The sequence below is a fragment of the Periophthalmus magnuspinnatus genome, chromosome 9 (assembly GCF_009829125.3).
Source record: "Periophthalmus magnuspinnatus isolate fPerMag1 chromosome 9, fPerMag1.2.pri, whole genome shotgun sequence".
Lineage (NCBI taxonomy): Eukaryota > Metazoa > Chordata > Actinopteri > Gobiiformes > Gobiidae > Periophthalmus > Periophthalmus magnuspinnatus.
The window spans coordinates 16,187,294-16,209,999 of record NC_047134.1 but is presented as its reverse complement, the minus strand read 5'-3'; the positions used below and the strand labels follow the sequence as shown (position 1 = coordinate 16,209,999).

General features: G+C 38.6%; 3 protein-coding genes across 4 annotated transcripts; 1 reads left to right on the top strand and 2 right to left on the bottom strand.

Annotated features, from left to right (window-relative positions):
• Positions 1 to 565: 565 nt before the first annotated feature.
• slc20a1a (solute carrier family 20 member 1a) lies at positions 566 to 5,625 on the bottom strand. The gene is made up of 11 exons (XM_033973382.2): positions 5,525 to 5,625; positions 4,318 to 4,896; positions 4,090 to 4,230; positions 3,927 to 4,012; positions 3,754 to 3,850; positions 3,136 to 3,255; positions 2,656 to 2,862; positions 1,899 to 2,367; positions 1,379 to 1,564; positions 1,160 to 1,244; positions 566 to 968 (listed from the first exon to the last, which is right to left on the bottom strand). Exons 2-11 carry the CDS (start codon positions 4,664 to 4,666, stop codon positions 813 to 815), a joined length of 1,896 nt encoding a protein of 631 aa, XP_033829273.1. The 5' UTR covers positions 4,667 to 4,896; positions 5,525 to 5,625; the 3' UTR covers positions 566 to 812.
• Positions 5,626 to 8,641: 3,016 nt separating this feature from the next.
• On the bottom strand, positions 8,642 to 12,106 carry vgll4l (vestigial like 4 like). Its single transcript, XM_033973159.2, has 5 exons — positions 11,935 to 12,106; positions 10,403 to 10,526; positions 10,075 to 10,318; positions 9,548 to 9,629; positions 8,642 to 9,416 (listed from the first exon to the last, which is right to left on the bottom strand). The coding sequence occupies exons 1-5, from the start codon at positions 11,999 to 12,001 to the stop codon at positions 9,136 to 9,138; spliced, it is 798 nt and encodes a 265-aa protein (XP_033829050.1). The 5' UTR covers positions 12,002 to 12,106; the 3' UTR covers positions 8,642 to 9,135.
• A 2,719-nt stretch (positions 12,107 to 14,825) lies between these two features.
• Positions 14,826 to 21,865, top strand: syn1 (synapsin I). 2 transcript variants are annotated; one of them, XM_033973157.2, is made up of 14 exons: positions 14,826 to 15,086; positions 15,328 to 15,762; positions 15,970 to 16,027; positions 16,366 to 16,457; positions 16,582 to 16,738; positions 17,150 to 17,239; positions 17,521 to 17,583; positions 17,678 to 17,820; positions 17,915 to 17,989; positions 18,074 to 18,176; positions 18,250 to 18,363; positions 18,481 to 18,550; positions 18,629 to 19,040; positions 19,748 to 21,865. In XM_033973157.2, the coding sequence occupies exons 2-14, from the start codon at positions 15,440 to 15,442 to the stop codon at positions 19,776 to 19,778; spliced, it is 1,731 nt and encodes a 576-aa protein (XP_033829048.1). In that variant the 5' UTR covers positions 14,826 to 15,086; positions 15,328 to 15,439; the 3' UTR covers positions 19,779 to 21,865. The 2 variants fall into 2 exon arrangements, with proteins under 2 accessions (XP_033829048.1, XP_033829049.1); XM_033973158.2 differs by having other exon boundaries at positions 14,851 to 15,086; positions 19,710 to 20,548.
• Positions 21,866 to 22,706: the final 841 nt, after the last annotated feature.

Below are 22,706 nucleotides of genomic sequence, written 5' to 3'. Positions count from 1 at the left end.
TTGCTTAATCAACTAATAAAAGTATTCATTGTTTATTTGAAATAACATTATATAGGTTAAAGTATATATTTATAAGGTTTATGTTTTCCAAGGTAACAGTTTGGAAAAAATAAATAAATAAATAAATAAAATCAACCGAACACCAGCACCACCTACTGTCCATCACTAGTCATTATATACTTGGCTTGGCTTTAATAAAACACACAGGAGAGACTCTATAAACTATATTTACTAGATGCCCTGAAGTTACATTATTTCTTACGACAAAACAAGATATTTTTTTCTTAACATAAAATACATAATATTAACTTTTCTTTAATTCACATAGCTCCAAGTCAGGTTTCTTTAATTGTTTTTAAAGAATGGTTTGATGGCAATACCTCCATGGGCAAAAGTGGCAAATTATACATTCTTTATATAAAACCAATGGACAAAATAAATGAGGTTAACTTAACCAACACCGCCCTCCAGTGGACGTTAGTTATAATCAATTGCAACATGCATTTGGATCCCAAATAGTTTATTTATCAAATCCAGTTATCACAGTCCATTTGCTAATTGCTTCCTTAGAGTGAAAAGTGTAAAATATAAAATACGTTAAAATAAAAATACAGCAGAATCATAAAATAACCATTTTATCTTTTCATTAAAAAATTTGTACAGAATCATTACAAATTATCAAATATAATACTTTAAATGGCAAATTGTTTTATGATGTGAAAACTAAAATAAAGTTCCATACACAAGATTTTTAAAAAATCAGTATTTTATGACTTGAGTAAATGAGTCATTTAAATTACAGTGACAATTTTTCACAGAATAATGTATATGAAAAGGGCCATGATGGCGGCACTGATAAGTCCAGAAATGGGAACAGTAACAAACCAAGCAATAAAAATATTCCTGAAAAGATGCCAGTCCACTGACTTTCTGGAGCGCAGCCATCCCACTGCCACCACTGATCCCACCTGTAAACACACATCTATGATTAACTGCCAGTGGAATTGTTGATTTAGTTGGTAGTTACATATTTATACATAGACTCTAGCAATGAAAGAGTCTATGCAGCGACATGCGTACAACAAACGAAGACTTTGATAAACTCAAGTTAGAAGAAAATAGTGTCATTTTGAACCAATTTAGTTAACCTTAAGTTTACCTTGCAATGGGTTGTGCTTACAGGAAGTCCAATATTTGATGCCAAAACAACAGTTAAAGCCGAAGCTAGTTCAATACTGAAACCACTGAAAAAAGACAAATAACACTACAAGTTAGTGAAGATGTCACACAAATAATCACTCTTTATACTTGTATCAAATTATTAGGGAGTATAAAAATACAAAAATGCAAGCATAAAACATAGTTAAAAAAAACAAACCTTGAAGGTGTAATTGGGGTCAGGTCCTTTCCCAAAGTCTGTATCACTCGTCGCCCCCAAACCCAAAGTCCAGTGCAGATTCCCACTGCTCCATATAAAAGCAGCCAGATGGGAGTGGGACTATTAGACACCACTGAACCACTCTCATAGAGAAGCCACAGGGCAACCAGTGGTCCGATTGCATTGCTAAATAAAAGATAGAATAAATTCCTTAAAAACATATACCAAGGGAACATATACCGAGGATTTAAATCTAATTTTGGACGATGAATCATATTAATTTGAATTCAATGCAGTACTCGCTTTGTAGGGCTTCACAAAAGTTAGAAAATCAAACAATGAAACAGTCATTGGTCAATAAAAGACAAGCAGATTAACCAGCAACAAGCAGATTAACCTTATTCAACAGACCATCACAACTATTCAGTCTAAACCAGGACTAATGTAGGTCTACTAAATCTAAATTGACTCCTATGAAGTAATCATCTTAGAAACCACTCCCCTGCAGAATTGTACTTACCTAACATCATTCCCTCCATGGGCAAAGGACCCAAAGCAAGCCGTTAGCACTTGTAGAAACTGGAAAAGGAGTGAAACAGCGGGTTGGTCTATCTCCAGCTCGTCCGCCTCCTCTGTAGGTTCTTTCTCTGTGTCCACAGCCACATCTGGAGCAACACTGCCTGTGGTCACTGACGAGGTGTAGCTACTATAACTGTCCACCCTGGATCTCCTCAGAAAATTCCCGTCCACTACGTCCTTGTACTTGGCATCATCCTGAATGCCGTAAAGAGCCATAGTGTAGGAGGTGTAGCTGTTGTTTCTGCGGATAGGCCTCTCCTCTGTGTCACTATCCCCAATGCACTCTCCGACTTTGGCCTTGTGTAGTTTGTGCAGCAGGTCTTTGTACAGGCCAGAGTCTTTGTGGATGGTGTGAGAGCGACCGCTGTGAGGGTCAGTGAGCGTCATGGCACCAAGGGAGCCATTCAGCCCTAAAGAGTAAATATATTACAGCAGACTTTCCATAATTAGCGTCCTTATAATAGCACTGTTACTATTACCACCACTATTCATTCATGCTGTTCAATCAACTGGTGCAACTACAGAGATACTACAAAGCCCTAAATTAGATCAAGTTTATTCAGGACGTAAGCCCTGAGTACTCTTTGTCAAAAAGACTTCTAAATATATTGCAAGTAAAGAGATTCAAATTATTTTCAAATTATACTATAATGTAAGAAATGCATAAAACTATCTATAATTTCTTGATAGATACTCACCATTGCTGATATCTGAATCCTTGGTCTCCATGTCAGTATGGTCCAAATCTGTCTCTTCAGAGCCTCCTAATTTGAATGCTACTTTCTCGCTCTGGGCTGGTGGTGTTTTGGAGGGAGGTGTGGAAACTGACAGATGTTCAGCTTCCACTGGTTTACTGGAATTATTCTCCATCAGTGGAGTCTCACAGGGAGCAGCTGCTGTTTCACCTAAATGGTCAGAATTATTCAATAACATTCAGTTTTGCTATAAAACAAACTTTATTCAACCTGCTGTAACACAGTAGTCATTCAGGTAAATGTTAGTACTATTTATGTAAGTAAATAGTTAAAAGTTCCAGCAGAGTTTCGATTGGTGGAGTTGTCAAGTGAAGTAGGTAAATTAATTTGAATTTTATAGTAGTATAGTATAGTATTATAGTAGTTTTATAACCGAAAGATTACATTTTTGGACGACTGTAATAAAAATAATATAGAACTTACGCCTTATTTTCTTCTTGAGCCGTGGACACACCACAAACCAAACTATGAGAGCTGTAATAATGGCACAGCCCAGTGAAATACAAGGGGTCCCCCACCATGGCACTCTGTCAAAACCCAGCACTGTACACGGGAAGATAAGTGAATATAAACAAGGGGTTGTTTACATGAAATATATAGGCTACTTAGGAGAGTGATGACATGAATTTAAGATAACCTCTTCTACAGTGAGCTGTAATCATGAGACTAAAATCATATCAGAGTGTGCTTTAGTTCCGTTGGTTCATCAGTATCAGTGGCAGTACACACTGCTCCTCTCAGATAGTACACAGCAGACCAGGCTAGTGACGCAGTGATAAAGCCACTAAAGGAACCGTTTGTTACTTAAAACTCTCTCATCTGTATCTGCTTTTTATATAGCCCCGGCAACTTACTTCGAGCCAAAATTGTAGAAGGGTTAGAATAAACATTGTTACTGTTGATGTGAGAAATCTGTTGCTATGACTGTTTTATAGATGTAACATACACCAGAAGCGGTCTTATACTTTTTGACTTCTTTAAATTAGGCACTGACTACTGTCTCTGCTAACAGGAAAAAACACGTGGTATTTTGACACTCACGTGGTGCGCCTGTAAACATGATGGAGAAGAGGTTAACGCCCATAGTGATCGCATAGAAGATAGGAAGGGCTCTGAGGCCATTGGGAACAGGATCCTCCTGACAACAAGAGTTTGTCCAGTCAAACACACAACCTCCAACTATCCAGATATAACAAATAAAACTGGGGTCTTACTTTATTCAAAATGAATTTACGAACAAAATAGAAGAGTATGGCTGACATAATGCCTGAAAGCACAGGTGACAGGAACCAAGATGCCACTGGGAAGAAAGGGAAAAACAACAAAAACATACTTATTTGCACAAAATAGTTGTGTTGGTGTTATCAGGATATTTACCTATTCGGAGCAGCTCCATCCATTTGACCCCTTGGTGACCTCTGGCCACCATGGAGAAGCCAATTGTGGCTCCAACAATGCAGTGTGTTCCAGAGATGGGGAGCTTCAGGAAAGATGCAGTCAGCTGCCACACAGCTGAGCCTGTGGGTCAAAAACATGAGCAAGACCACTAAATAAAGACTTCTCCTTATTGCATTATATAATTTTGAACAGTACAAATACACATACCAAACATAGCACTTATAGATCCTGCCATCAACACATGTTCGGAGCCATTGTACATTTGAACATCTATTATGCCCTTTCGAATGGTCTCACTGACTTTGGCCCCCAGCAGCACCGAGCCCACAGTCTCAAAGATTGTGGCCAGGATACAGGCCTGTCTTAGAGTGACCACACCCGAGCCCACTGCCGTACCAAAGGAGTTGGCCACATCGTTGGCTCCAACAGAAAACGCCAGGACAAACGCAATGATGAAGCCCAATATCAACAGCCATAGGTAGGCTGACATGTCAGACTGTGTGGCCAGTGCTACGGTTGTGACTGTGGCAAAGGCTGCTAATGTAGTCGAATCCATTCTTAAGAGTAGTTGTATTTAAAATTCAGCAAAAAATTAAATACTATGAGGTAATGTGTGTGTAAATAAATAGCAATAGAATACAATAAAAATATATACAAGTGCAAATGTTTAATGTAGATTTGATGCTACGTAGATAAACATGGTTTATGTGTGGGCTTCATTATAATGTTACAAAGTCTAATGGCCGGAATTATTTCCATGGTGTCAATGGGCTTTAATGATGAATGCTGTAAAGAAAAAAAAGAGGCAAACAGTAACGGCGATTACCAATGTCAGTTCAGACAGGTTTTATTACAACAATGAAGGTGTAAAGTCATATTTCCTTAAACAGACTGACAATAACTGCAGCATCCACTTGATTTAGCACAGGGAAGTTCATATAAGAGTCGCACACCTGTTTGGACAATGCCAATAGAATTAAAATTATACATTCATCTATATGAGGTTTAATTTATGTAAACTAGATCTTCTTCAAATTGCCCTAATAATCATGGTAATCACACATTTTTGACTTTTCAGAAGACATAGTGTGTAGTCATCTATGTTATGTTACTTATTTCACATCATTCTGTTTAAAAGGTGTGAACACACAACTGTGTTACATAATGATCGACACAAATTCGACTTGTAGTGGCCCCAATTCTTCCAAATCAGAGATAAATCCACTTAAACTTCAAAGGGGTGTCCAGAGCTGAAAATAATTACACGTTTGTTCTCAAACTGACTCTGTATAGAAAATAGCGGTATGTTAATCTTCTTAGGGTCTTGCATAATTGAAATTTTGACAACAAAATATCACCGGATGAAACAAAAGGACATGAGACAAAACAGTGCAATAAAACAGTTCATACTCACGTGGATCACAGCAGATGTCTGAGCCGGATATCTGGAGAAAAAACTCTTGATGCAAACTGTGTAAAAACAGCAAACTAAAGTGATCTGCCACCCGCGGACAGAGGCGAGTCCTGCACACTGACTTTGAGGCTTTGGTGAGTACACGGTTTATATATTAGTCCGGTTTGTACACGCCTTTCCAGGTTGGTCATGAGACCGCTGCTGCTAAAGCTAATGTTTAGCTTGTTTATTGACACACACAATTATAGTAGCCTATGTTATTATGGTTAGAAGGAAAATCCCCCCAAATTCTCAAAATTAGCCCCCACAGTTAAACAATGGTTGGTTGTCTATTTTTAAAGAAAGTCAAATTTGATAATGACACTAACAATAGCCTTCATGTAGCAACCAACATGAAGGCATACGGTAAAAGTAAAAATTTGCTATTTCTAATTGTATCTTATTATAATGAATGTGCCATAAGAGGCGTCTGCAATTTAATGACGCCGCTCTGGCTCCATCTAGTGGCCATAGTTATAAATGCATTTAAATCCATTAGAAAAGAAGGGAGTGATATAAAAGGTCACATGACAAATATGGGGTGGGACTATATCTAATAAATACATACACACTTATATACGCACATAAACAAATATACATACATAAGATTCCTATTTGATTATTGCTTGAATTAAACATTACACATTGTCTATTTTAAACAAAAACTGTTTTACCTGTTTTCAAGTGTTTGTCCTTACACGTGTGTTTTACAGTATTACATGCAAGTGAATGTGATTCCCGCAATGCATCGCTCTATGGAAAGTAAAGTAACAGGTAATGTTACTTATCAACCCATCAGTAGCCATTTTACTGAGAAACTGGTGCTACAATGAAAGTCAGCACAATTTCTCTTTTTCTGAAATGCTACAGTGCACCCAAATGTGCTGATGACTTCCTCCTCATAATTTATTATTAATGCTTAGCACGTGCCCTTCAGTCATACTTACTGCACAGTATTTGGTAGCTTGTTAAATGCAACCTTTGTGGAACATTTTGACCCCCTTCTCTAAAACCTTATGACCATTTTGAGAAATACTCAAAATTAAGGTAACAATGAAGAATGTGGATTAGAAATAATTGCATTTCTACTGTCGTTTATCCAAGACTGTAAGCATATAGTTAAAATCTTCTCGTCATATTATCCCAATCTCTAACAAAACAACTAGAGACATTACACTTTTGTTTGGCAAAGTAATTGCAATATACTAAGCTTTGAACTGATTTCTATTGTGTCACTTAAGAACGGTTGTGGTGATTTTTTTCAATACTGAGAGATTGTTTAGTGCAATCACGTTCTCAGGAGATTAAAGGTGTATAGTGATCATTTACAAAGCGCTTCTTTGTTTGTTTATGGGGATTTATCTTTTGAAGGATCAGACCAACTGGAAACACTTTCCCAGAAGGCTTGGCCAATGATGTGCCTTCTGATGCATACTTAATTATAACTGCCACTATGAAGAAAGTTAAATGTTGTTTTCTCTTTGAGGTTGTTGTCATTATTATCTGCTATAATTGTGTTACAAAGGCCATTTGTTCAGTTACCACGTGGGAATACACTGCTATAATATTCCCAGTGTAGGCCAACTGTTCCTACACCACCTGTTAAAAATCTATGTAAGAGCAATAGTCAGTCGGGGTAGTGGGTTTTCTTGTGTTTCTGCAGCATGTTTTGCTGTTAAAATCCAAATATTTACAGATGGTTTAATCCTATTTTTGTCCTGGATTATTATTGGTTGTCCTGCTGTAGACTTTTCCAGATTTAGTCCTGCTTTTCCTAGTTTACATTTATCTGTGTTTTATTTTTGAGAAATTTATTTTAATGGATTTGCGTCTGTATTGTACCTTAGATTTAACTTGGGCTAGACCTTGTTAAACCCACACTTTATTGATGAGAAAAGTCTGAGAAAAGTCTGAGAATCGCCGCTTTAGAATCGCTGCCTTCTAATAACTGTGGACTGAAGTAACCTTGTCCCAGTGTAAACTTAGAAACACTTTGTCCTGTATCCATTGGTATGCTAAGTATGAGCACCCACACTGCCTCTGGACCTGTGATTTTACCTGGCGGTGTCCGTAGCAACCTGACACTGTTTTTGACAATGGTCCCTATTTACCAGGCTCACCCAAGGGCCTCTAGATGGCACCGGTGCCCCTGTTCAGGTTGCACTGTGTGTATGTGATGATGAATGCACTCCATATATGTGGAAATACCAGTTTCACCAAGGGAAAATTGGATTCAGCAGTTTGATCAGTTATAGCTGTATGCACAGGCTTGTTGAAAATTTTGCCTGATGTCAACATAAAGCAGTCTTATTGTGTGTTTTTAATGGGGTTTTTTTCCCATTTGATATTGATATTGTTTAGTAAGTTTATTGACTTCTATCATTAGGTCAGTATAAAGTTGATCTACTGTAGGCCTACTGTAAAGCACATTTTGTTGTAGTTTTGAATCTCATGGAATTGCCCATTGCATTTTGACTGTTACCCATCAGAAACAAACCTCCACAATATCAACATATTTTCGATAAATTCTATAGCAAATATATCATTTCAAGTTTGGGATTTGTATGTGTTCTTTTATATTTAAAAGTAGACATGATAGGGCATGCAAATAAGTAACCGAAAAGCTTGACTAGTTCTCATGCTCAGGCCCATATTAGCCCAACCCTTGCTTTCCCTCTTCCCTCCCTCCAATCCCTTGCCAAACAGGATCTGTAGGATCTTACAGTCATTTTCTCAGGAGACAGGAATGTCAGAACACTGGGCCTAGTGCCTGCTCAAACCTGTAGCCCACATTCCCGCAAATTACTAAGAAAAAAGTCCCAAACGTGTTGCTCATGCACCTATTCTTTTTTTTTTTTTTTTTTTTTTGACTTCAGATGCACCGGACAAGTCCCAGCCGCCAAATGACTCACCAGTCAGTGAATTGAGGTCATATATTCTATCTTTTACAAGGTGTAGTAAAAGAGTACGTGACCTTCAGAATATTAAAAATGGTCTGATCTTTTATAACAACTGTCTTGTGTGAATGCTTCTGTAGCCTTATGTAGGTTTGGATTGAAAAACAATCAACAAACTAATATGTTAAAGTTTTTTATTATTATTTTGTATATACTACATTTTGTTTACAGTAGCCTATTTACACTGCAAATGTTTGGAAGAGGCCCCAGTTTATAAATAATAAACAGTAAAATAAATCTGTGTCACTCCCACAGTTAAAAAAACGTAAAAAAGAAATGTAAAAGGATTTTGTCAGACTCAACAGCACAAACAAGTATTCACATAAAATTTAAAAGGCAAATTGCAACTATTACATTTCTGTTGCATTTGGCCAGTAGGCAGGTAACAGTACTTTTTAAAGAAAAAATCAATACTGAAATTTACCAGTTTGATTATGATTTCTTCTTTCCTTTTCCTCATGACGTGCAGTTTCCTATATAATAGTAAATACCATGACACTACTCTTTTTCCAAGGTGATAGTAGTTTAGTGAATGGCATCTGGAAAAATCATCACTTGTCAATTAGAGTTGCATTGAAATGTTTAGAGTCTCAAAGTCTTTTGTCCTTGTCTGCTTTAGTGAATGGACCAGCGGTTGGAGCTTGTGGGCTCTCTATACGGGCTGCTGCTGTATGTGGGTGAGTGGGTGACGCTGGGGCTGCTGGGAGGTGTGGAGGAACAGGATGAAGATTTACATTTGATCTGCTGCCATTTGTCTCCCAGTGCTTTAGCAAAATGGTCATCTACAGAAACGCTGATGGAGAGCTGCTGCTGAGATTGGACCATTTTCTGGTATCTTTCGCCCAGGCTCCTTTGGAAATGCTCATCAACATCCCGGTCACAGTGGCTTTGGGAAACTGTAGGAGAAAGGTGGACATGGTGAGCATGAGTTACACACCTTACTATCATTGATGAGTCAGAAAAAGTGAGTGTATGTCTGCTCACATGTCCCGGAAAGGGAGGGGCTGTCTAGTAAAGCCACACTAACCTGACAACATAGGCTTGTGAACGTCAGGCCTGCTGGTTGGGCTTCTTAAAGAGGACACACAGGTTATCACAGAGGGCCGCATCTGGATATACAAAATAAAAGTTGTTGTTGAAATTACAGTTATTTAAATGAAACATACAAACAACACATTCAGTAGGACAGTGACTCCAATTAGTCTGATGAATCTTTAGTTCTGAGAAACACTTTTGTACATTTATATCGGCTATAGCAGTGTGTATGTTAAAAGTGATTAAACTGGTTGGGTCGCCCCCTGCACAGACACGGTTAAAGGCATAGCTGTCTGTTTGGTCTTGTTGATGGCATTCCTCCCTCCATTGCTCACATTTTCTACCTGAATCCGGCTGGATTGCATTGCTAGGACAAGCTTGGGCCTGCGCTAGCTCACTCTGTGTAGATGGGAGATGTACCACCAAGTCCCCTTGAGCTACACTTGTATTGGTTACACAGAAGACATTACGTCCCAGGCACACCTGACAGTTATACTTTGAAGAGTGTGTTCAAAGTACCTGTATTTGGTTGGTACTTTTGGGCTTCTCTTGTGTGATTTCGGGATCCTTTCTGGGTTTTTTGATCAGGGCAAGTGGTTCGTCCATGATAGGTGCATAGTAGACATGAGGAGGTACAGGGCTGGTAGGACTGGATGCTGGACTCCAAGAAGAAGTTGAGCTTTGTGGACTGTGTGACGCAGATGTGACTTGTGACTCTCTTTCTGCTGCTTTGGCAAGACTTCTGCTCAGCGCCCGCTCCCGTCTGTTACATAGATGATAAAAAACAGTTGGTTAAAAATCACGTTTGCCCTTCAATAAACAATACTACAAGATAAAGTATACCAACCTTTCCTCTAAGGTCAGCCCTCGCTCGAAGCTGCGCTTGCGTTTTAGAAGATTCCCACTTGGAACTCGTTGTGGTTCAGTTTGGATGTGCCTAAATCGATCTTCGCTTCTGTGATGTGGCTGACCTATAAAACAAATAAAGATAGGTAAATAAAGATATTAATGTTGCTTGTGTACCACAGTTGCAACACACCAGGTAAACACAGTGTTATATGTATATAGTAGAGTGGTTTTGAATGATCATTTGATATGGCCATAATATTGATTGACATGTACTGACAGCTAACTGCTTGTTTTGATCTATGAAAACCATTGTGCCTGACTAGTATTCGTGGGAATCACATTTGTCACCGTTAATTATAAACTCCGTTAAGCTGTAGAACTAGATTTACCAGATCAGTAAGGATTACAAAACGGCACAGCTGATTCAATGTTAACGGTAAGAGTTGTTTTCGTGGATGATGTTCACACCAAACCGTGTCAATGAGGCAATCAATTATTAGCTTTTTATCAGTCCCGATGTATTTAAGTAATAAAGTAACAAAAAGACAACAAGGAGCAATATGATTAGTCAACTGCTGTAATCAGTGGGAAGAAAGGTAATATAAAAAACAAATACATATTAGTCCTATATTTTAATGTAATGTATCTATCAATTGTGATTAGATTTAAGAATTTAGCTTTTAAAATGGAATATGTTGACGTATGATATATTTTATTTTGTGAAGTATGTTCCTTCATCTAGTGGAAATGTGAATAAATGTAAAAGCTCATGCATACACAACCAAAAGACCAGATTTGTTTTCTATCAGTTATAATTAACAAGTTGAAGACCCTTGTTAAAATTGAATAGTTTACATTGGCATATCTGTTGCAATTCAAAGTCAGAGTCAAAGCTTACTATATTTAAATTGCATCACAAAGGTGCCACTTCCATTAACATACACAGTTGAGACAAACGTTTGAATGAGGCATTTCCATTGTTATTTAAAAGAGTCACTATTCTTAAATATACACTTCAATTCACATTTCCTATTCAGCTCTACAGTCCAACACCTGTGAATGAGCGCTTGAGAGAGAGAGAGCCATTGTGGCAGAGGGAGGGGGCAGGTATAACCACACCTATGCTGATTTTCTACTGCCCCAGGCATAGTTATTTCTTCCTTATAAGCAGCCAGTAATATACGGTCTGACCTACTACATTATGCTTTATCACATTTCTTGCACAAATACACTTTGACAATAACCTAATGTTACATGTTAATAATCCAAACTAAAAATATTATAAAAACAAAAATACAGAATGATGTGTACATAATAGTAGTGGCATTTAAAATATGAACTTGAAGAACACAGCTAAGTTTAAACACCTGTGACAAGTTGGTGCAAAATATAATTCATTAGATGATCTTTTTAGAATACATTTTAATTATGAAAAAAAATCTAAACATAACATACATAACTTTACAACTTTATCTATACAGTGGTGGTACTTTAAACAGAATAGAATGAAAAAATAAATATCTAACTTACCCTCTAAAATGTAGACCTTGAATCCACTGCTCATCCGAGTTATATACTGAAAGTTTGCCACGGCCATTGCTCCTGACTGCTCTTGAAGACACCTTTACTGCTGGATCTCCCTGTACACAATGTGCTTCAGTCGCTGGCTGTAATGGAAAGGTAATGGTACGCCTTCACTGCAGTCAGCCAGGTAATGTATCAGGTGAGTGCAGGTAGGAGCTTCCATGTGACCCAGTGCTGCCTCCTGATTGGTTCATTTTTGACCAATCACATACTCACCTGAAGCTCAGCGTTGTTATTGTTCTTGCAGGCGGAATGTGCTCCCAGGTAGGTTAGATTCAAAGATACAAAGTTGACAATATTTTGACACAAAATTTGTAACAATAAAACATATTTTGAACTTTTAGTATAGAGACAAAATACTATAATATATATATTTTTACCTGGATAAATTGATGTGCACCCTCCTCTCCCTTAACACCATCAACACCCCCCATCTGCAAACTTGCCAAACTGCATTTTTTAGAGTGTTTAGCCCACCATGAGCTCCAGTCATTCCACTGACCTGCCCATACATGTAGGCAGCTGCAGCATGAGCCTGCCTCACCAGTAATCCACAAGCTTTTGTTGATGACCAGACAAAGACACATAAGTCGTGTTAATGCTACCGCCGTGAGAACAATCCAGTTTGGACACTTTGAGATATTTGAAATCACAAACAATGCGCATGATCACTTTAAGGCTTTGTAAAACAGCAAACGCAATATAGCCCTGTTTTTAGACGATATAATCTTTTTTTTTATTTTATTTTTTTATTAATGTGCCACATGGACATTCATTTGAACAGTTCTGAGCTTTAAAAAGTAGATGATCATTTTCAAAAAGTGGTTGTGACACTTCATATGGTGTTGAATGACAATAAGAATATGTGGCTTTCAAGTTATGGTCACCTAACCACTTTGATGTCTTATGATCAATATAAATTCAACTCAAGTGTGCCCCCTGAAGGCATATGGTGAAAAAACATTCACAAATAACTTGGATAGGTCAGCTTCTTATCCAAAATACATTGTAATACAGATTAACTTATATAGTAAATGCACAATACAGCCTATAGTGCAAGTGCATTCTGTGTACACTGCAGCTTGACTGTCAGGTTTTGTTTTGTAAAACATTTGAGCAATTTAAAAAATCTAAAATAAAATGTCTAGGAATTCAGAAACAGATCAAGTTTTTCCAGTTTTTACTAAAACAGTGCGTGGATGGATTCTTAGAGCTACGAGCAGACCACACCATTGTATCCTTGTATTGAAACACTGTGATTCCAGTGCTATTTTATTACTGCGGTGGGCTTTTTGTAACTTTGTAATATTCAGAAGGAACTTTTACAGGGGATCGGTTCAGTCTAATAATAGCAATCGAAAACAGATGTAATATGTTGTTGTTGACAGATTTCACTTCAAGTTTATTTTCTTTTTGGTCTTTTCTTGCAAATAATTGACAAAAAATTATATCTATCTCTTTTCAATAGGTTATTTTCTCTATGACAATTCAGACCATATCATGGAAACCCATTACTCAGAGATATAAGTATTGTTTTAGAATAAATAGAAATAGTCAAGAGTTGAAGAGACATGAGGCTGGAGTTCTGACTCAGAGGTTTATTTACCATCAGTACGGGACCCAGAGACATGAACCCTCAAGACAGTGTTATCCATTCCAGTCTAGTCCAGTCTGGACACAGTCTAGTCTGGCTATGCTTTTGTTGTAGGGAGTATTTATTATACCTCTGATGATGTGGCCAAGATAACAAGGACAAATATCGCCCAAGTGCAAAAATATCACTGTATGCTCTTATTTTGCATGACGTCAAAACAGCAGTCACATATAAGCTATCTTTATGTTGTTTCTTAGAGTCTCACCATACCTGAATTCCAGGAACATGATTTAGAAACAGAGACCTATACAGCTGACCTGGGCCTTGTCAGACAGAGTGTTAATGCTATGGATCTGTGTAAACTGGTTTCTGCTCAGTTTGCAATCGATTTATAACTACATTATCATATATTATCAGCGTACTATTTTTTTTTTACTAGCCTATATTATCAAATGTTGTATAATAACACTGTACATAAATATAATCAAAATTACACACAGCTCTTTTAGAATCAACTGCATAGCTAGTTGTTATTTGATACTGTCTTCCCTAACGCAGACGTGGCACAATTTCCATAGCAGAGGCCCAGACACTCATGTCATTGTCACCGGGTCTCGGTATCAGCAGGTATAGGCCCTATTTCTTGAAGAGATGTCAAATTCTATCAATCAAAGCTACGGCTTGTGTTGAGTCAGGCAGTAGGCCTATCATAAACGCCAAAGCATTACTATGCATGCGGTGCGTAAAGGAGAAAGCCTCGCATCCTCAGCCCCTCTGTGATGGAGAAGTCCTTGTGTTACCCTGCTCTCCTCAGCACCACCCTTTCATCCGAGACTGGTCAAGTCAGAGTAAATCACTCCCAGGACAGGAAGTACACGGAAAACAGCAGGCAAAAGCCACTCCATGCGCAACTCGCCACACATTTGATTTGTTTTAGTTTATATTTGTTTTGTTATTTTACGGGTAAATGGTCATTGTGTCAGATGTCCTGCTTATGCTTTAGTTTTAGTAGTCTTAATAAAAAAAACAGTTTCAATTTATTTTGCTACTGTGTAATTATTACGTGTGTTTACCAAACATGGGTAGATTTAAATGTCTCAGAAATATTAATACGAAATCGAATAATACGAGCGGCCACAACGGGCTAGGGAACTGTCTATGGCCCCAGGCTGTAGTCATCAGGTTCAAGTCCGAAAATTAGACCTTTATTTTGCAACAACACAATCGGGAAGTTGTAACATGTGCGTAAATGTGACTTGACAAATGGTCCAGGTTTCCTCCCTCAAGATGCCTGGGAGTGACGCAGGGCAGACGGAAAAAACTGGGGCTGCTCCGTAAATGAAAGACCCAGAAACAATTTGAACTGAAATGGTCTACAGGCCTCCTGTCCTCTCACCTGTCCTGCCACACACTGGCCTGTCTGTCCACTGTAGCTGGAGGAGTCTTCTGGTCCAGCCGCGTGTGCGCTGATCCTCGGGGCGGCTCATTTGGACTCGATTCCAAGGTATGTTTTAGAATGAATACAAGGACCAGAGCACGCTACTACTAAAGCTGCTTCTGGCATTTATTTTTGCATTAGCAATAGCCATCAGAGTTATTTGGAACCTTTCAGAAGTGTCTCAGCGCTTTTCTGAGGCTCCCTCCTTCATACATCTACAGTGTGCCTGTTTCAAACATAGTCACGACATTAGCTGTTTGTCAATAATGTTGACCAAGCTCATGTTTAAAACATGTTTTCTCTTTAGGTGATCAATAACCTTCATAGGAAAGTGCTGTAGGCTTTTTCTTCCGTGTTACTGCCTGGCCACCTCAAAGAAGACTTTTGCACTTGCCATTCTATCATAACAAGTCGCCACCATGAATTACCTTCGTCGTCGACTCTCTGATAGTAATTTTATTTCCAACCTGCCCAATGGCTACATGACGGACCTACAGCGGCCCGAGCCTCCGCAGCAGACCCCTGCAGTGTCTCCTGGCTCAGAGAGGCGCCAGGTCGGCAGTCAGCCTCAGACTGGGCCAGCCACAGGAGGAGGATCCACGGGCTTCTTCTCATCCATATCCAATGCTGTCAAACAAACCACCGCAGCCGCTGCTGCCACCCTGTCAGAGGCTGCAGATCGGGCTGGCGTCTCCAGCAACGCCAAGATCCTCCTGGTCATTGATGACCAGCAGACTGACTGGTATGAGCGCACATTCACACAGGTGCTACGTACCAACTGAATACGGAAGTCAGTCAGGCCCTGAGACATTGACTTGGCCAGTAGAGGTCATATGATTAATTCAGTGTCAAACAATGCTATAGGCCTTCCAACATAATCCTGGTTTTACTGCACACTGTAGGCCCTATTTGTACATAGGATACTGTCTCATTTACTGTTGTTGTGCAGGGTGAAGGTTTTCAGGGGAAGAAAAGTCCATGGCGAATCTGACATCAAAGTAGAACAGGTTTGTATTTAGCACCTTGTCATTTAGCATATATACAAAATATCATATTGGTTTATTGAAGGGTAAACAATATTATGTCATATATTGCAGAATTTGCCTTTAACCTGCAAATCAAACCACCAACCTGCAAAGTGCATACAATAGTGGTGAAAGGCAGTTTAGGTTCTACCAACCAATCTAGCTTAACATTGATCACTGCTTTGTTGCGTCTTTATTGCACCCATTTGCATCCAGTTTTCCAATATCTGCTCAGACACATTTTTTCATTAGAAAGTCACAGTCCTGTTTGGCACCTCAAAGTGTATTGATAATTTATTGACCATTTTATTGTCTTTTAGGCCGAATTTTCTGAAATCAATCTTGTCGCGAATGCAATGGGTGTTTACAGTGTCACCATAGAGGCCATCAGGGGCGGACACAAAGTTAATAAGTATGTATCCAGGCAAGCACATTATGGTCATCTGTGTGTTGCTGTGACTGCAGTTTCTCTTCATTTTAGCACTTCGTCATGGAGCAATCCTAACATGTTAATATTTTCTCATGTTCTTGTCCAGGACAATTAAGCCGGATTTTGTGCTGATTCGACAACATGCCTTCAGCATGGACAAAAATGGGGACCACCGCAATATAGTCATAGGCTTACAATACGCCGGGCTGCCAAGTGTCAACTCTGTACACTCTGTTTATAATTTTTGTGACAAACCGTGGGTGGTAAGTATTCACTTTTCATCAATCAAAATATGGTGACATGTAAAAATAGCACAACCACTGATATGCAATGGAAACATGTAATCATAAGAATCCAAGCCCAGTTTCTTCTTTGCGCCAGCATAAATACAGTACTGTTTTTTCACTTTTAAAAAAGGAGTCATCCAAAAGGTTTTGCTTACTGCTTATCAGCAATTGCTCAGTGCTGTAGTTTCCTTCACATACATAACTTTTATTTTTCCTACGCTTTATAACCTTGAGGTCATGTGGTGGTAAATGTTTAGCACCTTCATAGGCAAGCAGCCTATGAAGGTTGCTTGCCTATGATATTTCAAGTTTTTCCATAACTCATCAGTTTTCTTTTTTACTATCACTAAACTAATATGGTACATACTGACATTACCTATTTTTCAGTTTGCTCAGATGTCCAAACTCCATAAGCAGATGGGTCCAGAGGAGTTTCCGTTAATAGAGCAGGTTTATTATCCCAATCACAAGGAAATGGTAAGCCCCCTGCCTCTGTCCACCTCTCTCCTCCCCTACCCTCCCCCGGTCACCCTGATAAACAATCCTTCAAGGCACACAAGGCTTTTCTCTCTGAAGGATCTCATATTAGTTGACTAATCCAAATCCATGTCAATATCTTATGCCATATTAAAACCAGGGTCAGTTTAATTAATGTTAGGTTGGCTGCAGGTTGTACTTCTCATTTTGCTCATTAGCTTGTTTTAACCAGCAATGTAAATAAAGATACTCTGATTAATAAACAATATATTTTGTTACAGATCTCTTCTCCACATTTCCCTGTTGTGGTGAAGATGGGTCATGCCCACTCAGGAATGGGAAAGGTGTAGTGTTTATAATATAGTACACTATAGAACTTCATGCTTGTGTGTTATCTTTACATATTAAGACAATTTTTTTTTCTTTCTTTTTTACCAGGTCAAAGTTGACAATCAATATGATTTTCAAGACATTGCCAGCATTGTAGCACTAACCAAGACCTATGCCACATCTGAACCCTTCATTGATGCAAAATATGATGTCAGAATTCAAAAAATTGGCAACAATTACAAAGCATACATGTCAGTATGATTAACTTAAGCCTTATTGTGGTGTAAACTAATTACTATTTCACCACCAACCAGTTATTAAAATGTTCATTGCATTTTTGGGTAGGAGAACATCCATTTCTGGTAACTGGAAAACCAACACCGGCTCTTCGATGTTGGAGCAGGTGGCTATGTCAGACAAGTAAGTGCTTGCAGAGGCATAACACATGGTACACCAGTGATGTCTTCTTGTGTTATTTATGTGTTTTAAAATGTAATTTTTCAGGTACAAAATGTGGGTTGACTCATGTGCAGATATATTTGGAGGCTTAGATATTTGTGCAGTTGAAGCTCTACATGGAAAAGATGGCAAAGACTATGTAATTGAGGTAATAAAATGGTACACTGACCATTGTGCCATGAAAGAAAAGTGGTACAGTTAACATTATGTTGCCTTCTCAGGTAGATGACTGTTCAATGCCACTTATTGGAGATCAGCAGGATGAAGACCGGATTCAGATTGCAGAACTTGTGGTTTCAAAGATGAATCAGTGTGTCCCACGAAGCTCCTCTACAGTGCGTGGCCCATGACTGATATTTATTATTTTCTATCTACTAACCACTAACTATCACTAACATTGATCTACATGTATCATCATATTGCAACTCACACTCCTTCCGCTTCATCTGTAGAAAGCATCTTCCCCCCAACCAGTCTCACAGGTCAGAGAACCACAGTCACAACAACGTCCTTCTCCTCAAGGTAATCTCATCTAATTATGTTATTTTCTGTGCGTTAATCCATAAAGTAAAACATAAAAAGTGAAATTTCCCTCGGCAGGTGGTCCTCAGCAGAGCCCACCCTCTCAGCAGCGCCCATCACCTCAAGGACAGCCTCCGGCCCAGCCTGCTGAGACCAGTCCTTCCAAAACCAGCCCTGGTGTGTCCCAGCAGAGGCCTGTGGGACAGGGGGCTGCTCAGAAACAGGTCTCTGTGCCCCAGCAGCAGAAGCCTGCTCCAGGTGGAGGTGCTGCACAGAGGCCTGCTCAGCCCCCCAGGCAGCAGTCACAGAGTGGTGTGCAACCTAAAGGCCCCGGGCAGCAGCAGCCAGCCCGTCCTGGAGCAGCTCCTACCCAGCAGCCGCGACCCGCCACTCAAGGGCAGGGAGGACGACCCTCAGTGCAACAAAAGCCTCAGCCGCCTCAGAAGCCAATCCAGGACAGTCCTGTGACAGGCAGCTCTCCACAAATAAAGTAAATACCATCAAACATATCAGTTTCATACAAAGTGACCCCTACAGCTTAGGCGGGTGTTACGTTTGTCTGCATAGGAACAAGCACACCTCTTAAAAAACAAGGCATGCTCCATCATGACACATGAGCCACATGTGATTTACTGATGCTTTCAGGCCTGTCACTCATTCAGATCAAATTTCATGAGTGAAACAACTTAAAGCAGTAGCACATGGTAGTTAAACATAACACGTCATAAATGTTCTTGACCTCCTTTGACTACCTGCATTTTGTAATGTAATCCTTTTTAGCAAAAGACAAAAGACAACAGAAATCCATAGAGTGTTATGCACATATGTTATGTTTACAAGAACAAATTGTACAGGTTATGGCCTTTGTATATTATATATGTGATTAAGTATGCATGTATATGTACAGATTATCAGTGCCATATGTGGTCACAGTAATGAGGTTTATTACAATAATAGACGCATGACATTGTATCGAGAGAAATCAAGCATCCACATCCTACACTAAGATAAATGATATAAGAGGCATTGTGGTTCAGTGAGTGACTAACAATGTACTTTTTGTCATTTTGGAGAGTCATCTGTTGCTTCAGTTCATTTCATGGGTTTGCTGCATGACTTTAATGCCTGTTCCTTCTCTATTGACGTTCTCTCTTTGTAGCAAGTCCAAGTCTCTTACCAATACCTTCAACATTCCAGAAACCCCAGTGCCACCAGCAGCCAGCCGTAACCAGGAGGAGGAGAAGGCTGAGACCATTCGCAATCTACGCAAGTCCTTCGCCAGTCTATTCTCAGACTGAGACTTCATGAACCCAACTTCAATTATAATCAGATGAAAAGATGGACAAACTACAAAAAGGTGGATTCCAGCAAACCAGGGCCATCTTTAAATGTACTGCCAAAAAATACATATTTCAATTTGTTCCTAAATTAAGTTGAAGATGTAGTAAATATAGAAACTTATCTAACATTCCTCGCATCACTTTAAGAAAGTCACTCACCATTATTTGAAAGTAGGTTCACACATGCCACACAACCATATATATGCATGACTTGTCACTACTGCCCCCTATTGTTAGTCCTGTGACACCATTGTGACCTTAATTAAGTTTCCATTTTAAAAATAGTGCATTTGAATGTTCAACCAATGCTTGATATGTTTCAGCTTTTCAGCAATGATGTTGTAACTGCATGTTGACCAGAGGCAAATTACCAAACTTCCCAACATGGCTGCTTGTAACTGTGTTGTCACATGTACTTAAATCAGTAGTAGCTTAGTAATAGATGTTGTAAGAGTGTTGTTGCTGCCTTCTTCTATGTCCCTCATGTTCTCCATCCTTCCAAACGCATGCCTTACATGGACAAAGAAGTCAACTGGAGTTGTCTCAGGGAAGTCAACTAGATTGTGATACTTATATGGGTGAGGGTCTTCCAGTGCAGTGGTCATTGTAAGACTACTTAATAATAACAATAATGCAGCCGATTTTTGTGTCTATTATTGCATTAGTATGAAGACACGTTTGCACAGTGAATATTGCTGATACTTGAACACAAACGATTATAGCAAATCATCTTTCTGTGATCCTCCAATGGACACTGTTGCTATTGTGACATAGGTGGCATGGGTTAATTACGGTACCATTACCATTAGCAGTTTGTAAATCCCTTAGTTTCGAAGCAGTGTAGTAATATTTCAAAAGACAGTAAGCCTACATGATGGTTGGACGTGATGTCTTGTTAGATTTTTTTTTTAAAGATAATTTTAAGATATGTTGTTTATTGTGAAACTAACAAAGTTCCACTTGCAGTTTAATTTTTCAAAAGACAAGGCTCAATACATAGAGACTATACTCCAAAATTTGTCAGTGTATTTTCCAAAATGTATACAGCCAAGGAATGTAATGAATCACTCATCTATAGATATGACGTAATAATAAGGCTATGGGATGTCAGCTTGATGCATTAGCAGTCATTTTGGCATATGCCGTGTAAGTTTTTTGCACTGAACACATAGTTCTGTTTCCAAGCACCAAAAATGTCTTCCAAAAAGTGCTTTCTGTTTGAAAGTTGATGGCAATATCATGCTTTTATAGTGAAGACCCGATAGCCATAAGGTTATACAGTCCTTGCAGAGTTCTTCATGCTGCCTGTGTTTCTCAGTACAGGTTGTGTAGCCACAGTGACCCCTAGTGCTCAATGGTGTGAATGTCGTGTAACAGGTCAAATAAAATGAGTAAATATATCTTGGGAGTTATGCAAACTGTCACTTGCTGCTATCTGTGATGTTTTGTGAATTTAGTATAAGGTCATGTGTCTGTTTTTATTATTATCTTTTTTTATTCTTTTTTATGAGTACATTTTTATTGAATGTATTTGTTGAGACTCCTAGGTTATTTGGAAAAAAAACTCGCTAATGTCAAAGTGGTTGTCCTTTATGGTTAAGATTGTCCATGATGCCTCTGATTGTGAAACTGTGAAAGAAAACTATTGTTATTGATTTAATATTATATTTTTGCATTGTTTTAGCTGAATGTATTTTTGTCTTTGCCTTTTAGTTTATAAACGTTAAAGTGTGAAAGTTGGAAATAATTACATACTTGCCACTTCTGAGAATATAAGTCCATTTTATTGTAAACATACACAGTCTGTGCAAGAATTAAAAGTTGAGAATCGTGTGAATCATAAAACAAATGATGGTGTATTTATAATTTAAATGTAAAGACCTATTGGTGTTATATGCAATGTAGCTCTATAATGTACAAAACAGGCACATATCTAATAAAGTCTATAAAAGTGGTTGTTTAAGATTTGAAATGCTGAAAATGTGTTGGTTCTATTTGCCAATTTGTTGTGCTGTGTGGTTCCCACAGCAGCCCCATTTATTCAGGCCAACTGAAGAAGCACTAGCACCTTTAAACACAATCAGGATGAATCACAACACCTATTAAGGTTTAGCAATACAAGAACGAAAATTGCAACACTGGCAACTTTTGATAATTTTGTGAACAACATATCAAACTCAACGGTGCACAATGTAACTTTTCTGGTAGGTGGTCTGCCACCATGGAGATGTTATTGCTTCGTGTAGGATGTTCCACATATGGCATTAAACGTATCTTTCTTCTATGCATACAATCTCATGCAAGTCTTTTTATTGCTAAAACACATTGGGGTTACCTCTCCACAGATCTGACCAGTAACATCTTTTCTTCAGAATGTCAGATACATTTATTGCTATAATGTGGGGTGTATAGGTAAAACAATAAATCTCCATGGTGACAATCAGGAACGTTTTATAGCACACATTTCAATGACAAAAACTGAGATAAACTAGGGCCATAGAAACGACTGAATTCTCCAGTTCTCTGCTTCAATGATGCATGATGATCCAAACACACTACTGCAAATGCATTTCCATAGTGCGTTTTCAGAAATTAATAATAAAACCTTGACCAGCAGAGGGAGTAAGTCCTCTGTTAAGGGTGAATCAGGGTCACATTTTATTGATGTTATACTGGTTTTATAGTTTTCTATCTAGATTATATCGTTGTAGTTGTAACAATTTGCCAGCCTAAAGCTAAGAGAAAGAACATTTTCATACATGACTCTTATCATTTAGAAGATTTCGACTGTGTAACCCATGTAAATCCTTGTTTAA

What these genes read in the sequence shown, in the direction of transcription:
- slc20a1a (XM_033973382.2), bottom strand. Translation starts at nt 4,666, where the DNA reads ATGGATTCGACTACATTAGCAGCCTTTGCCACAGTCACAACCGTAGCA. An exon ending in GGATTCAGATATCAGCAATG is followed by an intron (nt 2,368 to 2,655) that starts GTGAGTATCTAT and finishes TTTACTCTTTAG; the next exon opens with GGCTGAATGGCTCCCTTGGT. An exon ending in ACCCCAATTACACCTTCAAG is followed by an intron (nt 1,245 to 1,378) that starts GTTTGTTTTTTT and finishes GTCTTTTTTCAG; the next exon opens with TGGTTTCAGTATTGAACTAG.
- vgll4l (XM_033973159.2), bottom strand. Translation starts at nt 12,001, where the DNA reads ATGGCCGTGGCAAACTTTCAGTATATAACTCGGATGAGCAGTGGATTC. An exon ending in AAAGTACCAACCAAATACAG is followed by an intron (nt 9,630 to 10,074) that starts GTACTTTGAACA and finishes TTGTATATCCAG; the next exon opens with ATGCGGCCCTCTGTGATAAC. An exon ending in TCACAAGCCTATGTTGTCAG is followed by an intron (nt 9,417 to 9,547) that starts GTTAGTGTGGCT and finishes TTTCTCCTACAG; the next exon opens with TTTCCCAAAGCCACTGTGAC.
- syn1 (XM_033973158.2), top strand. Translation starts at nt 15,440, where the DNA reads ATGAATTACCTTCGTCGTCGACTCTCTGATAGTAATTTTATTTCCAAC. An exon ending in TTTGTGACAAACCGTGGGTG is followed by an intron (nt 16,739 to 17,149) that starts GTAAGTATTCAC and finishes CCTATTTTTCAG; the next exon opens with TTTGCTCAGATGTCCAAACT. An exon ending in CAGGTGGCTATGTCAGACAA is followed by an intron (nt 17,990 to 18,073) that starts GTAAGTGCTTGC and finishes GTAATTTTTCAG; the next exon opens with GTACAAAATGTGGGTTGACT.